Genomic DNA, 18,676 nt, shown 5'->3' on the forward strand with positions numbered 1-18,676 from the left:
CCAGTCAAATGAATTCTGCTTATGGTATTTTAGTCTACTTACCTGCTCCATCTGGTGTAATAGTTCCAAGCTTCACAGCCAGAGGGTAGCCCAACTGCTTGTGGTGCTCTAAGGCATGTCCATTCCCACCACTGCCTGAGCAAAACCATTTCCCACACATTATGGAACCATCGGTCAGGTTAAGCCACAAGTTTTCTCGTAGTTCACATTTAGCACATTTCCAGCCACTGCAGATAAAGTAAAAAAAAAATAAAAATCTCATGTGGTTAAGAAGATCTACATTTGGAGAATTTGTAATTAAATAAATAGCACAGCGCACTGACTCCAAAAGTTAAACTGCAAAGTAAACTTCAATTATCTAAAACATGACGATCTACACCTTTACTACATTCATTTCAATAATTTTCTACGGAATTTACCTTGGTGGAATTCTTACACCATTGTCTATCTGCACAAGGTTATTTGCAAACTTTGATACTTGTGGTTCTTCTTCCCAGGACTCCTGTTCCAGCTTTCTGTACGGAGACTTGGAATTCAGAACAGCATCACAAGCTATGGTTACCTGCACCGAAAGACGCAACAACAATAAGTGGCCATTCGATATTCACATATTTTATTACATACTTGCAAATAAAATAAAAAGACATTTGTAGCACAGTTCACCACTATGTAAAGTACTTGCTCCTAAGCCTTACATTTTATGTTTAGCAAGATGTTCAGCATCTCATTTAGATAATCTTCACATACAGACAAGGTGAAATCTATTCACAAATGTTATTTTACACCTTGTTCACTAGATTTCAGGAGTTCTGCTATGGTAATTGAGATCCTGCAAGCATTACAAGGAGTAAAAGGATCAGATTGTACTATGTGATTGGTATTTTCATTGTTCAGGTTGTCAGGTTACAAGGGTTTTTCTAGGGAGAAACTTTAGTTAAAAAATAAATAAATAAAAACACAGAAAAAAAGGAACACTCGCCTCCACCAATTCCCACTGGTCTGGTCCCCGCTGCCCTTCACTTTCTATCCTGGCTCGACATGTCAGAAATGCCTCTTAGCTGAAAGCTAAGGCAGGTCACCAGTAAGGCTAGTAATTAGCTGAGAGGGCCTTTCCTGTCATTTCTGGTGTGTAGTGCCAGGACTAGAAATGGAGACCTGTGGGGGATCAGAGGAGACGAGTAATCCTGCTTTGTTATTTTTACATTGCTTGGGCCAATTTATCAACAAAACGTTCTCTGTGGAAAATGCCTTTAACGGTTTTTTTCTGAGATTTAAATACTGATGAACAAACCACTAGATAGATCATCAGTGTCTGATCGGTGGGGGTCTGTCACCCAGGACCTCAGCCGATCAGCTGTTTGAGAAGGCAAGGTGCTCAAGCCAGCAATGGAGGCAAAAATGAACAATCACAATACATTAGTAAGTGCCTTGTATTAACTTTCTCTATATGATAAATGCCATTTGCTTACGTGAATCCGATCATCAGTAAGTGAAATAAGTCCATACAATGCTCTTACTGTAATACACCTAGTCTGGAACTTAACAGGTCCCACCAATTGATATTGTACTGCTGTATGATCCAGCAGTTGTCCATATATGAACCTTCCATATGATCATCTATTTCATACACTGCAATTTGGTGTCTATTGAAGGTCCCCTTTCTTAAAGAGGACCTTTCATCAGTCCAAACATTGTAAGACAATTATCGGGCTGTGTACAGCAGCGCCCCAGAATCTCACTGCCCTTTCTATTATTCCGTGGCGCCGCTCCATTCTTCCGCTATGTCCTGCGGTATTTTCACTGAATTAGTTATACTAGGCGGAGTCTGCCCTGTTTCTCCCTGGGAGTTCCTTCTCCCTGGCTGTAGCGCTGTCCAATCGCAGCACAGAGCTCACTGCCAGGGAGAAGAATAAAACTCCCGGGCTGTGAGCTCTGCGCTGCGATTGGACAGATTAGATGCCCATGGAAGTGCCAAGGTATCTGTTTTACAAATGGAAGCTGGCGCATCTATTGACACTGACGGACATGGCTGGACAATCTCTTTACCTCTCAGTCACCACATTAATAAATGTCAGCAGAGTACATTTATGAATAGCTGCCACCCTGCTGATTGTACCGCGGAACTCTGATGCTGGCAGCTCATATGTGCCCACAATGCTGAGAAATACATTGTTTTAATATATGCAAATGAGCCTCTAGGAGCAACAGGGGCTTTGCCGTTACACCTAGAGGCTCTGCCCTCTCTGCAACTGCCACTCCTTTTCCATTGTGATTGACAGGGCCAGACAGTGAAAACATCATCATAGCTGACCTTGTCAAAGTGCTGAGAGCTCAGCAGTTGCAGAGAGGGCAGAGCCTCTAGGTGTAACCACAACACCCGTTATTCCTAGAGGCTCATTTGCATGTACTCAAACTTCATTTTTCTCAGCACTGCGGGCACATTTGAACATGGGACCAACACAGATCACATCAGATGACAAGTGCACATGTAACAGGTCAGCCAGTTTTTATACGTACAAATCTGCTGACAGATGCCCTTTAAGGTAAGGGAAACATCAGTATTGTATATCTTAAGGGTACTTTCACACTTGCGGCAGAGGATTCCGGCAGGCAGTTCCGTCACCGGAACTGCATGCCAGATCCATCAAAACGTATGCAAACTGATGGCATTTGTTGGACTTATCAGGATCCTGATCCGTATGACAAATGCTTTAAAATGCCGGATCCGTCTCTCCGGTGTCATCATTTATGTTTACCACAATGCCGGACCCGTTTTGCCGAAACACTCGGGGCCGGATCGGGCATCAATGCATTTCTGTGGGAAAAAATGCCGGATCCAGCATTCCGGCAAGTGTTCCGGAATTTTGGACAGAGATAGGACAGAACCCAATAACAGAAAAGAATAACGCTAGTGTGAAAGAACCCTAAGGTAAGACCTCACAGTGTGCCTGGCAAAACTGTGCAGGCAATTGTGGCTGCAGGTGGGGTCACGCCATGAAACCATTGCTTCTCGATCAGAAAAAGCAACCACAGGTGGTAGTGGAGTTTCTCAGTCATCACTCTCAAAGTAAACAGCCCACTGTTATGTTACTCTGGTACCTGTAGTCGTCACATATACACACACAGACATTACTGGCCATCAGTACAAATGTGAACATGTTAATAAACTTCCAAAAAGATATATAAAACATAACCTTTACAGTACTTCATACATGATAGCATACAGTACAATACACCAAACTACTAACCAGAGCTGGGAGCTCCTCTATATTAGGTAAGGCAATTTCAAAGTGATCTGGAAATATAACAAGTTTGGCTTCATCTTCAAGTTCATAATCATCACTGTTGAAATCAGCATCTATTTCAAGATCTGAAGAAAAAAAAAAACAAAAAAAAAAAAACACAAGATAAACAAAAACAGAAAGATACAACTTAGGCTACTTTCACACTTGCGGTAGAGTGATCCGGCAAGCAGTTCCGTATCCGGATCAGTCTCAAAAATGCCTGATCAGTCAAAAAAAATGCATTGAAATGCCCGATCAGTCTTTCCGGTGTCCTCCGGCAAAACAGATCCGGCATTTATTTTTTTCACCTTACGGACGGATCCGGCATTTTGAATGCCGGATCCGGCACTAATACATTCCTATAGAAAAAAAAAATGCTGGTTTTCTCTTTTGCCTGATGCATCCTGAACGGATTAGGGCTCTTTCACACCTGCGTTCTTTTCTTCCGGCATAGAGTTCCGTCGTCGGGGATCTATGCCGGAAGAATCCTGACAGTTTTATCCTAATGCATTCTGAATGGAGTGAAATCCGTTCAGGATGCATCAGGATGTCTTCAGTTCCGGAACGGAACGTTTTTTGGCCGGAGAAAATACCGCAGCATGCTGCACTTTTTGCTCCGGCCAAAAATCCTGAAGACTTGCCGCAAAGCCGGATCCGGAATGAATGCCCATTGAAAGGCATTGATCCGGACTTAAGCTAAACGTCGTTTCGGCGCATTGCCGGATCCGACGTTTAGCTTTTTCTGAATGGTTACCATGGCTGCCAAGACGCTAAAGTCCTGGCAGCCATGGTAAAGTGTAGCGGGGAGCGGGGGAGCAGCATACTTACCGTCCGTGCGGCTCCTGGGGCGCTCCAGAGTGACGTCAGGGCGCCCCACGCACATGAATTACGTGATCGCATGGCACGTCATCCATGCGCATGGGGCGCTCTGACGTCACCCTGGAGCGCCCCGGGAGCCACACGAACTGTAAGTATACCGCTCCCCCGCTCCCCGCTCCTACTATGGCAACCAGGACTTTAATAGCGTCCTGGCTGCCATAGTAATACTGAAAGCATTTTGAAGACGGATCCGTCTTCAAATGCTTTCAGTACACTTGCGTTTTTCCGGATCCGGCGTGTAATTCCGGCAAGTGGAGTACACGGCGGATCCGGACAACGCAAGTGTGAAAGAGGCCTTACTCTCCATTTAGAACGCATGGGGATATACCTGATCAGTTCTTTTCTAGTATTGAGCCCTTTTGATGGAACTCAGCGCCGGAAAAGAAAAACACTAGTGTGAAAGTACCCTTAATGAACACTTTTAAAGGTTTAGGAAATGTAGAATTTATACATTCAGCTGGATAGATATAGGATTAACCCTTACAAAACATTTTCTACAGTGGTCTAGATGGAAGGTATAGATTAGAATGTCCTGATGGCACATTGCAATTCTGATCACTCACCTTTTGTCTCAAATTGAAAATTGTATCAAATTTTCCCAGTATTTTCCATATGCTCAATCACTAAACTTAAAGGGGTTGCCCAGGATTTTGCTACTGATGGTCTATACTGCTATACAAAGTTCACTAAATGTTGATGGGTTGGTAAGCATTTTGAGATTTTTAATAAAAGTATCATGAGTTGAGTGTGTTGAACATGGTCACCTTGGCCATTTCCCTGAATAGTCACGTTTTACGGATACTTGATCTGGCCAAGAATGGGTTCGATAACTGAGCTATGTATAGCAAGCACAACACCATTAGATGATCATCAACCGTGATGGGAAATATCTACTGGAGTAATGTGATTCTTCCCTTTTCTCACACAATATGAAGGAATCAAACTCATGGAAGTCAAGGAACTGAAATTCGACATGGTATTGTGGACGTCAGAAAGTTCAAAGAATTCCAGACCTCATCTGGACAAACACTAAGCACTCAAGCATTTGCTGACAGAGTGTGACAGATGCCTTGACTTCTAGGTAACATGGTCTCTGGAAAAAAACAACATATACGATGTGGAAGAACAGAGGACTGGACACGTTGGCTTCAGAATTAGATCGGCTAACAGCTGGCCCTTAAGGCTGCTATATATAGTTCTCTAGTGGACATGTCTAAAAGTGACAAGATAAGAAAGGTTCCTGTGTTTTACTTCATGTTCTTCTCACCTCACATTTGTCTTAGTGGTCTATACAGACATGAATAATACTACAACGAATTTGCTGTGAACTTATATGACCTCTTCACTTCTCAGATTGCCAACTTCGATGAGTGGATCAATTTTTATAATGAGAAAAGCAACCACATGTCTGCTTTAAGGTTCAAGAACTGTAAATTCCTTGAACGGCCCAATAAAGCAAACTTTAAATTGGTCACATAACAGGAACTATGCTGCATTCACAGAATGTAGGAGGCTATAATTGCCAGATTATCAGTCTCAGAAGATAAAATGGTCTTTTGAGGAGGCTACCTGCTCCCCGTCGCTCGGTTCTGGCTCCTTTCAATCATGGTGCTCTGCCCCCACCTCCCTGATACAGGTATATGGCATGTCACCATTGCAGCGGTACTCAGCGGTATATGGTACAAAACCAAAAGAAAAAGGTTTTGTACCGTGCTAGCCAGTAGTGTGAAGTCTTGATGCTCTCCAAAAGAGAAACAATATAAAATATTGTAATTTGATATCCTTTAATGGCTAACTAAAATACATAATGTTATAAGGCAAGCTTTCGAGACACTGAGGTCCCTTCTTAAGGCCAGGAATTAAAAAAATCTCTAAAGAAACATGGATATCCCATGTTTCAGAGCCCACTCCGATCCAGTGCCGCTTCTCCATCCTCTCAGCCAGGCAGCATTGATCGCAGTGATTGGCTACAGCGATATACGTGCAACACAACACACATATATATATATATATTGGACAACGAATGAACATTATCAATTTCTAAATGTGGTGTCAATTTAAAGGGGTTAACCCATGACTAATGTAAAAAATGAGAATCAGACATCATATAGTACATGGCAATCTCTTTCTAGAACCAGCCTTGTACCTCACATGGGTCCAGAGATCTCCCCATTGCTCTGCTAGATTTATATCAGGCTGACAGCTCAGGGGGCGTGTCCATGCTCTCCCTATAAAACTCAGGAGGCAGTTGAAGGATGAAACGGAGCATGTGCGGCCTTCTCAGTGAGCAGGACAAACAAATAAGAAAAAGAAAACAGCAGGTGGCGCTATACGGATAGATTTTATTGAATAACTCAGTGGTTATGTTAAAATTTTATTCAGATCCAAGTGCTGGTTTGAAAACTGTAGAATATTATTTTTATTTACTTTTTTTAAAGAAACAGGCGACTGAACAGGATACAGAGTAGTCCATAGGAGACAAATAGAGGTCACATAGCTCACTCTTCTTACAGACTGAGCATTATATATGTCTTGATTTTGAATTGCACACCCTGGATCTAGATAAATGATGGATATACTATGGAGCTCTGCTGCAGGATGATGAGGCTTTTAGTCAAGTTATGCTACATTGCCCGGGATGGGGAGGATTATTCTAGTTTTCACTTCTAGAGTTGGGAATTAATTTTCTCCCTTAGACCTAGACAATTGCAGACTGCTTCTTAGCCTTCTTATAAATCAACATTGTATTATAATGGAAAAAGGATACAAGTGCATACAATGAATAAAATTACAGTTACCCAATATCCCACTTATATACCTTGCTCAGATACCGGAAATGTATATTTCTATAGCAATTCAGCTTACCTAAAAATAACTTGCCATTAATACGTCTAGGAAGGGCTCCACCAGATGCTCCAGTTTCTTTCTAGAAATCAACAGAAGCACATTGTCAGAATAGCATCCACTTGAGTGCCAGTCATTTATATCAGTAACATAGTTTGTAAGGCTGAAAAAAAGACATCTGTCCACCCAGTTCAACCTGTTATCCAGCTACTTGATCCAGAGGAAGGCAAAAAAAACAACAACAAAAAACTCTGAGGTAGAAGCCAATTTTGCTCATTTTAGGGGGAAAAAATCCTTGCCGGCGTCAATCAGGCAATTAGTATATCTCCCTGGATCAACGACCTCCAGAAATCTAATAACTATAACCTGTAATATTATTACACTCCAGAAATACATCCAGGCCCCTCTTGAATTCCTTTATTGTACTCACCATCACCACCTCCTCAGGCAGAGAGTTCCATAGTCTCACTGCTCTTACCGTAAAGAATCCTCTTCTATGTTTGTGTACAAACCTTCTTTCCTCCAGACGCAGAGGATGTCCCCTCATCACAGTCACAGTGCTGGGGATAAATAGATGATGGGATAGATCTCTGTACTGACCCCTGATATATTTATACCCTAATTTTGATAATATTTCAGGGTACTGTAGTTGCCCCATTCCAGTTATTACTTTAGTTGCCCTCCTCTGAACCCTCTCCAGCTCTGCTATATCTGCCTTGTTCACAGGAGCCCAGAACTGTACACAGTACTCCATGTGTGGTCTGACTAGTGATTTGTAAAGTGGTAGGACTATGTTCTCATCACGGGCATCTATGCCCCTTTTGATGCAACCCATTAGCTTATTGGCCTTGGCAGCAGCTGCCTGACACTGGTTTTTGCAGCTTAGTTTGCTGTTCACTAAAATTTCTTGGTCCTATTCCATGTCAGTGTTACACAGTGTTTTACCATTTAGTATGTACGGGTGACTTGCATTATTCCTTCCCATGTGCATAACCTTACATTTGTCAGTGTTAAACCTCATCTGCCACTTATCTGCCCAAGCCTCCAATCTATCCAGATCCCTCTGTAGTAGTATACTGTCCTCTTCAGTGTTAATTACTTTACACAGTTTAGTGTCATCTGCAACAATTGATATTTTACTATGCAAGCCTTCTACAAGATCATTAATAAATATATTGAAGAGAATAAGGCCCAATACTGACCCCTGAGGTACCCCACTAGTGACAGTGACCCAATCTCAGTGTGTACCGTTAATAACCACCCTCTATTTTATATCACTCAGCCAGTTACTTACCCACATACAGACGTTTTCTCCCAGTCCGAGCATTCTCATTTTATATACTAACCTTTTATGTGGTACAGTGTCAAATGGTTTGGAGAAGTCCAGATATACGACATCCATTGATTCACCGCTGTCAAGTCTAGAACTTACCTCCTCATAGAAACTGATTAAATTAGTTTGACATGACCGATCCCCCATGAAGCCATGCTGATAAGGCGTTATTTGGTTATTTTTATTGAGATCCTCCAAGATAGCATCTCTTAGAAAACCTTCAAACAGTTTACCCACGACAGATGTTAAACTTACCGGCCTATATAGTTTCCAAGCTCATAAAAACTATTCCCACCCAAAAATATGTATAATACCTCATTACAAAAGGTGGATGAAATCATGTAAAATGTAAAGGCAGTTCAGTCAGATGGAAAAATCTTTTGGGGTACATACTAGGGGTGGGCGATATGGCCTAAAATCTATATTGAGATATAATTTGAAGTATGTGCGGTATGCGATATATTATTTTCTTCTGTATGTATACAAAAAAATACAAATTACAAAACTTGGCCCAGAGCCAGTGCCATCAGCCCCATGGCATTTGCCATCATCATACATGATTGTCCCTCAGAGCCAGTGTCATCAGCCCCAAGCCCCATGGCATTTGCCATCATCTGCCATCAGACATGTCCCTCAGAGCCAGTGCCATCAGTCCCATCAGACATGTCCACCTGTGACCCAGAGCCAGTGCCATCAGCCCCATGGCATTTGCCATCATCTATCAGACTGTCTGATGATGGCAAATGTCATGGGGCGCTGAGCTGATGGCACTGGCTCACTGCTGGGGGACACATGTCTGAATAAGACATGTGTCCCCCAGTGAGCCAGTGCCATCAGCTCAGCGCCCCATGGCATTTGCCATAATCAGACATGTGTCCCCCAGCAGTGAGCCAGTGCCATCAGATCAGCCTCATGTGGCATTTGCCATCATCAGACTCCATGTGTTCCCCAGTGAGCCAGTGCCATCAGATCAGCCCCATGTGGCATTTGCCATCATCAGACTCCATGTGTTCCCCAGTGAGCCAGTGCCATCAGATCAGCGCCCCATGGCATTTGCCATCATCAGACATGTGTCCCTCAGCATTTGCCATTATCAGACTCCATGTGTCCCCCCCTGCTATATATTCAGACAGAGCAGCCGGTCTCAGTGCCATCAGAAGATGATCAGGTTCTGGCCATCCTTTGAAATTTGGGGGGAAAAAAATAAAAAATTTACACATACATTTGAAAATGCTTTATAGGCAAAAGAAAAACATTTCTACAGATATGTGCTGGAAAAGGGGCCTACCAAATATCTGAGCCTGCAGGTACAGTACATGGCTGATATTGGGTTCGGAGCCACACAAAGCTCAAAAGAAAAGCACCAGTAAAATTCTTTGGGCCCATGTTGCAAAAGTTTTTTTTCCCTTGGGGATTCTTATAGAGACAAAAACCGTGACATTCGCAAACACATGCGTCAACATTTCTAGAGGAGACAGCACTTATTGCAATTCAAACACATAAGGCTACTTTCACACTGGCATTTCTGGGTCCGCCTGTGAGATTTGTTTCAAGGCTCTCGCAAGCGGCCCAAAACGGATCAGTTTAGCCCCAATGCATTCTGAATGGATAAGGATCCGCTCAGAATGCATCAGTTTGCCTCCGTTCAGCCTCCATTCCGCTCTGGAGGCGGACACCAAAACGCTGGTGTCCACCTGGCGATGCGGAGCCAAACGGATCCGTCCTGACTTACAATGTAAGTCAATGGGGACTGATCAGTTTTCACTGGCACAATATGGTGCAATTGTAAACGGATCCGTCCCCCATTGAATTTCAGTGCAAGTCAAAACGGATCAGTTTGACTTACACTTAGATTTTTTTGTTTTACAGAGTAATGCAAACGGATCCGTTCTCAACGGATACCAGTGTTCTGAACGGATACCAGACGGATCCGCACCTAAACACAGGTGTGAAAGTAGCCTAATCTAAGCGTCGAGTTCTGTTTAATTATTTTTACAAACATAGAAAAAAATTGAAATAAAATATCCACCAGTTTTTGCCAAATCTACTTCCCATTTTTCTACATGCTGTCCCATAAAACTAACAGCAATCCACTTCTCTGGTCTGTATCTGCTGTGGAGGTGCTGCCACTCAAGTTTTAGTCAAGCTGAATAAACAGTCTGGCCAGGAAACCGTTGCACTGAGAAGAAGGTCTTCTTATTCCACCTGCCACATGAGCAGCTGCTACCTGAAATCTAAGGCCTCATGCACATGACTGTATGTATTCTGCAGTCCGCAAAAAACACGGATTATATCCGTGTGCATTCCGTATTTTGTGAAACGGAACAGCTGGCCCCTAATAGAACAGTCCTATCCTTGTCCGTAATGCGGACAATAATAGGACATGTTCTATTTTTTTGCAGAATGGAAATACGGACATACGGAAACGGAATACACAAGGAGTACCTTCCATTTTTTGGGCGGACCCATATACGGTTCGCAAAAAAAAACACGGAACGGACACGGAATGAAAATACGTTCGTGTGCATAAGGCCTAAGAACTTTTCAGTCTTTGCTGCTGGTGAGAAAAACTGAAACTCACTGAAAAAAAAGTGACCTAAACGGGTGAAAATGCCCCAAACCCAGACACTGTAGTGTGTCTATAACCGGGGGAGCAATTCCTCCGCATGCGGTCCGCAGACAACGGCAGTCCCCAGCAAAAAATGCGTACAAGGGAGGATGCCAGGGCGGACCGCATGCACCACAAGGACATCTTACACAAAGTGATACATTGTGCAGGTGAAAAAAAAATATATAAATATATATATATATATATATATATATATATATATATATACACAAATCACTGCAAAAAATGCACCAAAATGATACACAACTGACAATACTAGCTAATTCCTCAGGCCGCTGTTAAAAGCTGAGAACTTTGCTGATATCTTCTCGTCGGGAACATATCGGAGCCCTTTTTTCAGTGAGTTTTTGTCCCTATGTGTATGGAATGTGCCACTTCATTGTGGTGGTAACATTCTTTTGCACCTGGTAGCTTCTGTGTCACATGGTCTGTTGTGGGTGCGGCTCACAGCTTTATCCTACCTCACAGTGCTTTGGTGATACCACTATGGAGGCATGTGAGAGTCTGGCTGTGAGTTAATTTCTAGCACTGTTCAGACCCTGTTCACACACCACGGATAGTAGAGTGGTAGGACCCCATGTGCATGTTGGGACACCGTGACGTGGTGCATGAGGGGCTCCGATATGTTTCTGACTGGAAAATATTGGCAAATTTCTCAGCTATTGTCAGTTGCGTATCATTTTGGCAGTTTCTTTCTTAAATCGCTGGAAAAAATGCACCAAAATGATACGCAACTGACAATAGCTGAGAACTTTACCAATATCTTCCAGTCATGTCTATACAGCAGTTTTTCTCATATGTAAAAAGTTCAAGCTGAGCTCAGACTTTACACAATTTTAGGAAATGTTTTTGGGACAGTTTCCAGGGAAAACCGCAATTTCTACATGGGGTTTTTACCTTGGGAGGTCTCCCCAACTGAATTCAATGGGGCACATTTACAGGTATTGTAGTGTCTGCGCCTGTTTTCATAAGCGTTTCCGACTGTCTTATTTTTTAAGTCTCATTTACCAACTGATTTTGCGCCAGTTTTGGAGGCATTTGTACCTGTTGCGACAATTTTTGAGTTCAAGACTAATTCAGATGTTTTCAAACTTTTGCGCCTATTTTCCAACCTATTTATGTAGGTGCACCTTATTTTGCACCTGATTTAGTCATAAAAACGGTCTAATTTATACTCCGCTCCAGGGCTGGCGCACTTTTCTAACTTTGTTTTGAGTGGAGAGTGGCGATACATTTTGCCTACTGTCATAGAGACGTGCGCCTAATTTCACCTCACCACATTTTCATGCACATACTAATTAGACCAGTCTTACCCTGGGTTCACACCTGAGCGTTCCGAAAGGAGCGCTCTGTATGCGCGACTGTACGGGCGTTTACAATCGCGCATACGGAGACAAGCGAACGCCCATTGTCGCGCGTTCCCAAAAGTCTATGTACGGGAAAGCGCGACAAAACGCCCCAAAGAAGCTCAAGAACTTTTTTGAGCGTCGGGCATTTTACAGCGCGATCGTACGCGCTGTAAAACGCCCAGGTGAGAACCATTCCCATAGGGAAGCATTGGTTTCTCCTTGTTGAGCGTTTTACAGCGCGTAGGAAGACAGCAGTTGCCAATATGCCCTTTTTTTTTTTTTTAAGTAAATGAAATAAACACAACAACAAAAAACAAAGGCGAGCTTGATGAAATGTGTCCCAAATGGCGGATTTACTTTTGCAAATGTGGCAATTCTGGTGCATTTACAATAATAAATCTGCCCTTTTAACTTGGGAAAACATCCCCATTTACCCGTTTTTCTCCCAGTTTCACATGTGTGTTTGGTCCAGGAAACACGCTTGCAGTGTTTGGTTTGGAAAACATGCTGTTGTGAAACTGGCTTAAAGAGGACCTTTCACTCCTATACAAACTAAAAACTAACTCTATCTGTGGGCAGAGCGGCGCCCAGGGGTCACCCTGCACTTACTAGTATGTCTGGGCGCCGCTCCGTTCGCCCGGTATAGGCTCCGGTGTCTCAGCTCCGTCTGTTGTACTGGACTGATTTTTTGTAGGAGGCATGTCCCTTGCTGCAGCACTGGCCAATCGCAGCGCACAGCTCATAGACTGGCTATGAGCTGTGCGCTGCGATTGGCCAGCACTACAGCAAGGGACACTCCTCCTACAAAAAAATCAGTCCAGTACAACAGACGGAGCTGAGACACCGGAGCCTATACCGGGCGAACGGAGCGGCGCCCAGACATACTAGTAAGTGCAGGGGGGAACCCTGGGCGCCGCTCTGCCCAAAGATAGAGTTAGTTTTTAGTTTGTATAGGAGTGAAAGGTCCTCTTTAAAGCTGGGGCTACATGGCAATATATCGCATGACTACAAGTCTCAGCAAAAGTCATGTGACTCGTCTACTACTTGCTGTTGCGTAACTAGTTCAGAGCAGTAATTTTGCTGCAAAATACAAATTGCTGAAAAGTTGCAGTCACACGTGATTTGCATTTTGGTCTATGACAGCAAAGTCATGTGCGACTTGCAAAAAAAAAAAAATCCAGCGACTCTGCAATTGTCACAGTTGCAATTTGTTGCATGTCACATCACAACCCCATAGATAATCATTAGATGTCAAAGCACTGTGTAGTCCCAGCTTTCCAACTTTACTTTTATCTATCTACTATCTTGTTTGGTACTGCAGCTCAGCCACATTCACTTCAATGGGGCTGAGCCATAACTAGGCAATGTGACCAATGTGGTGAGGATACATGGCCTAGGACAGGGCAACCTTCAGCACTCCAGTTTCTGTGAAACTACAACTCCCAGCATGCAAATGTGCTCGGCTGTTCATCTAACTCCCATAGAAGTGAATGGAGCATTCTGGGAGTTGTAGTTTCAGAACACCTGGAGTGCCAGAGGTTGCTGATACCAGGCCTAGGAGGAGGTTGCAGTGCTCACGGAGCACCCAGCCTCTCCGACGATCTGATATTGATGATCTATCCTAAGGGTAGGTTATCAATATAAAATTTACCAGCCTGACAGCACCTGGGGATTCACCTCAACTACCTCCTTCGGTTCTATCATCATAATCAAATGATTTAAATGAGCCAATGCTTCTAGCGATAAAGTAGGAAAAGAGCATTCGGATAGGTATTCATCTATTTCTCCTATCCTCATCTTGCGGGAGGGTTGAAGGGAGGAAGTATCATGACAAATACAAACCAGGTTCCAAAAAAGTTGGGACACTAAACAAATTGTGAATAAAAACTGAATGCAATGATGTGGAGATGGCAAATGTCAATATTTTATTTGTAATAGAACATAGATGACAGATCAAACGTTTAATCCGAGTAAATGTATCATTTTAAAGGAAAAATATATTGATTCAAATTTTCACGGTGTCAACAAATCCCAAAAAAGTTGGGACAAGTAGCAATAAGAGGCTGGAAAAAGTAAATTTGAGCATAACGAAGAGCTGGAAGACCAATACTAATTAGGTCAATTGGCAACATGATTGGGTATAAATAGAGCTTCTCAGAGTGGCAGTGTCTCTCAGAAGCCAAGATGGGTAGAGGATCACCAATTCCCACAATGTTGCGCAGAAAGATAGTGGAGCAATATCAGAAAGGTGTTACCTAGCGAAAAATTGCAAAGACTTTGCATCTATCATCATCAACTGTGCATAACATCATCCGAAGATTCAGAGAGTCTGGAACAATCTCTGTGCGTAAGGGTCAAGGCCGTAAAACCATACTGGATGCCCGTGATCTCCGGGCCCTTAAACGACACTGCACCACAAACAGGAATGCTACTGTAAAGGAAATCACAGAATGGGCTCAGGAATACTTCCAGAAACCATTGTCAGTGAACACAATCCACCGTGCCATCCGCCGTTGCCAGCTGAAACTCTACAGTGCAAAGAAGAAGCCATTTCTAAGCAAGATCCACAAGCTCAGGCGTTTTCACTGGGCCAGGGATCATTTAAAATGGAGTGTGGCAAAATGGAAGACTGTTCTGTGGTCAGACGAGTCACGATTCGAAGTTCTTTTTGGAAATCTGGGACACCATGTCATCCGGACCAAAGAGGACAAGGACAACCCAAGTTGTTATCAACGCTCAGTTCAGAAGCCTGCACCTCTGATGGTATGGGGTTGCATGAGTGCGTGTGGCATGGGCAGCTTGCATGTCTGGAAAGGCACCATCAATGCAGAAAAATATATTCAGGTTCTAGAACAACATATGCTCCCATCCAGACGTCATCTCTTTCAGGGAAGACCCTGCATTTTTCAACAAGATAATGCCAGACCACATTCTGCATCAATCACAACATCATGGCTGCGTAGGAGAAGGATCCGGGTACTGAAATGGCCAGTCTGCAGTCCAGATCTTTCACCTATAGAGAACATTTGGTGTATCATAAAGAGGAAGGTGCAACAAAGAAGGCCCAAGACGATTGAACAGTTAGGCCTCTTTCACACGGGCGTCATGTTTTTTGCCCGGATAAGAGGCGGGTGCGTTGCGGGAAAATGCGCGATTTTTCCGCGCGAGTGCAAAACATTGTCATGCGTTTTGCACTCGCGTGAAAAAAATCGCGCATGTTTGGTACCCAAACCCGAACTTCTTCACAGAAGTTCGGGCTTGGGATTGATGTTCTGAAGATTGTATTATTTTCCCTTATAACATGGTTATAAGGGAAAATAATAGCTTTCTGACTACAGAATGCACACTATAATAGTGCTGGAAGGGTTAAAAAAAATAAAAACGTTAACTCACCTTATCCTCTTGATCGCGTAGTTCCCGGTCTGTTCTCTGCTAGCTGTGGGCTTGGGCTGAATGACCTGTGGTGACGTCAGATCACATGCTCCAATCACATGGTCCATCACCATGGTGATGGAGCATGTGATCTGACGTCACCACAGGTCCTTTAGCCCACAGCTAGCAAAGAACAGACCGGGAACGAACTATGCGAACAAGAGGAGAAGGTGAGTTAACTTTTTTATTTTTTTAACCCTTCCAGCACTATTATACTATGCATTCTGTAGTCAGAATGCTATTATTTTCCCTTATAACCATGTTATAAGGGAAAATAATACAGTGAATAGACTGTCACCTAGAACCCATGCGTGAAAATCGCTTGCTTGCGGATGCTTGCGATTTTCACGCAACCCCATTCATTTCTATGGGGCCTGCGTTACGTGAAAAACGCTGAATATAGAACATGCTGCGATTTTCACGCAACGCATAAGTGATGCGTGAAAATCACCGCTCATGTGAACAGCCCCATAGAAATGAATGGGTCAGGATTCAGTGCGGGTGCAATGCGTTCAACTCACGCATCGCACCCGCGCGGAATACTCGCTCGTGTGAAAGGGGCCTTAGAGGCCTGTATTAGACAAGAATGGGAGAGCATTCCTATTTCTAAACTTGAGAAACTGGTCTCCTCGGTCCCCAGACGTCTGTTGAGTGTTGTAAGAAGAAGGGGAGATGCCACACAGTGGTGAAAATGGCCTTGTCCCAACTTTTTGGGGATTTGTTGACACCATGAAATTCTGATTCAACATTTTTTTCCCTTAAAATGGTACATTTTCTCAGTTGAAACTTTTGTTCCGTGATTTATGTTCTATTCTAAATAAAATATTAGAAGTTGGCACCTCCACATCATTGCATTCAGTTTTTATTCACGATTTGTATAGTGTCCCAACTTTTTTGGAATCCGGTTTGTAGGTGTGAAATAAGTGGGCAATTATAGAGGGGTCATAATGGGGGATATTGTGAGAATATTTTACTAAATAAGGAGTAGAGTTAGGGTGGGTTCACACTAGCGTTATGGAGTCCGTTATGGCTTTCCGTTATAACAGGGTTATAACGGAATCCATAAGACGGATCCTTTTGCTCTCTGTCCTAATAGAAGTCTATGGGAATCAAAACAGATCCGTCTGGTTCCCGTAATGCAAGACTGAAAACAAAGTCCTGTCGCAAGGACTTTTTCAGTCTTGCATAACGGGATCCAGACGGATCCGTTATGTTTTCCCATAGACTTCTATTAGGATGGAGCAAAACGGAATGCCTCTTAAAGGCTTCCGTTTTGCATTCCATCCTATGGATTCCGTTATAACCCTGTTATAACGGAGAGCCATGACGGACTACATAACACTAGTGTGAACCCACCCTTAGCTGTAAGGTCCTTCAATAGTCTAGCTAACAGTATTTCAGTTTTATTACTGAATTCGAAAAATTGTTGTCAAAAACAGCAAATTAGTCTCTCCGTCTTGGCTAGCGATAAGGGTTTTACACACACATTTTTAGTAGTGTTCCTGTGCACGTTTGCAGTTTTTGTGGTGCATTTTTTGGTGGTAAAAACTTCAGCTTCAGACATTTCCTGTAATTCTATGAGAAATATGAAAAGCAGGACACACAAGCGTTTTTTTTTTTTCTTTTTCTTTTTTGCGACTAGCTTTATTGTTATTTAGGTGGAATTTTGGGGTTTCTGGCATTTAAAAAAAATGCTGCATGTTGACACACTGGCATCTCCTTCTCTATAGGAAATAAAAAGGCAGGGAGGGAAAAAAACTGTTGAGAAAATGGTTTGGAAAACGCTACGAAAAAACCACATGTAGTATGGAAAAAATGCAAACAGTTTCTATAGCAATTTTTTAGGGAACTAAAACATCAGTGCAAATTTATGTTTGTAGGGGCCCTTACAACTTGGAATGAGCGAATCGACTTCGGATGCTTAATCCAAAGTTGATTCACATAAAACTTTGTTATAATATTGAATGGAGCAGGAGCCTCGTACAGTATTAGAATGTATTGGCTCCGATAAGCTGAAGTTATTACTTTGTGTAATAACTTTGTGAGATAATTATCACTGTAAAAAACCTCAATACCGAACTCGGGTTGGTTCCAAGGTTTTTTACAGTAAGGCTGGTTTCACACGGGCGTTGCGGATTGGGGCCGGATGCGTTCGGAGTGCGTTGAGTGAAACTCGCACTATTTTGCAAGCAAGTTCAGTCAGTTTTGTCTGCGATTGCGTTCAGTTGTTCAGTTTTTTCCACGCGGGTGCAATGCGTTTTTTCACACGCGTGATAAAAAACTGAAGGTTTACAAACAACATCTCTTAGCAACCATCAGTGAAAAATGCATCGCACCCGCACTTGCATTCACTTCTATGGGGCCAGGGCTGCGTGAAAAACGCAGAATATAGAACATGCTGCGATTTTCATGCAACGCAGAACTGATGCGTGAAAAACTACGCTCATGTACACAGACCCATTGAAATGAATGGGTCAGGATTCAGTGCGGGTACTATGCGGTCACGTCACGCATTGCACCAGCGCGGAAAACTCGCTTGTGTGAAAGGGGCCTAATACTGCCAGCAGCACAAAATACATCCCCAAAAACTTCCACTGGCCAGCCGTGAGGAGGGAAATTTCCCCGTAAGGTCTATTGCCAATCCGCCTCTGGACTATGCAATAACCACTGTGACAAATATGGTGCATTTTTAGACTGTCTACTCAAGATTCAAACTGTTTAAATGATAGACAGTATTAGTAAGTCTGCCTCAATGTGTTTCAACTTTTTTTAAATTGGGTTCTGTTTGGGTCCCTACACACACACACACAAAAAAAAAATTGTGCAAAACACTGCAAAAGTGTCACATATGCATTTCTAGGGCTGCAACGATTAATCGATGTAATCGATTATATTCGATAACTGGATTCGTTGTCGACGAATCCAG

General features: G+C 43.0%; 1 protein-coding gene across 2 annotated transcripts in view; it reads right to left on the reverse strand.

Moving 5' to 3' along the window:
• USP13 (ubiquitin specific peptidase 13) overlaps window positions 1-18,676 on the reverse strand; it is a 99,050-nt gene that overhangs the window by 48,778 nt on the left and 31,596 nt on the right. For both annotated transcript variants that reach the window (XM_044289839.1, XM_044289838.1), the window contains exons 3-6: window positions 7,029-7,089; window positions 3,249-3,370; window positions 420-562; window positions 43-227 (exon numbers count right to left, since the gene is read on the reverse strand). In XM_044289839.1, coding sequence (XP_044145774.1) covers window positions 43-227; window positions 420-562; window positions 3,249-3,370; window positions 7,029-7,089 — 511 coding nt within the window. The remainder of the gene's footprint in view (window positions 1-42; window positions 228-419; window positions 563-3,248; window positions 3,371-7,028; window positions 7,090-18,676) is intronic.

Source organism: Bufo gargarizans, chromosome 4 (assembly GCF_014858855.1).
Source record: "Bufo gargarizans isolate SCDJY-AF-19 chromosome 4, ASM1485885v1, whole genome shotgun sequence".
Classification (NCBI taxonomy): Eukaryota; Metazoa; Chordata; class Amphibia; order Anura; family Bufonidae; genus Bufo; species Bufo gargarizans.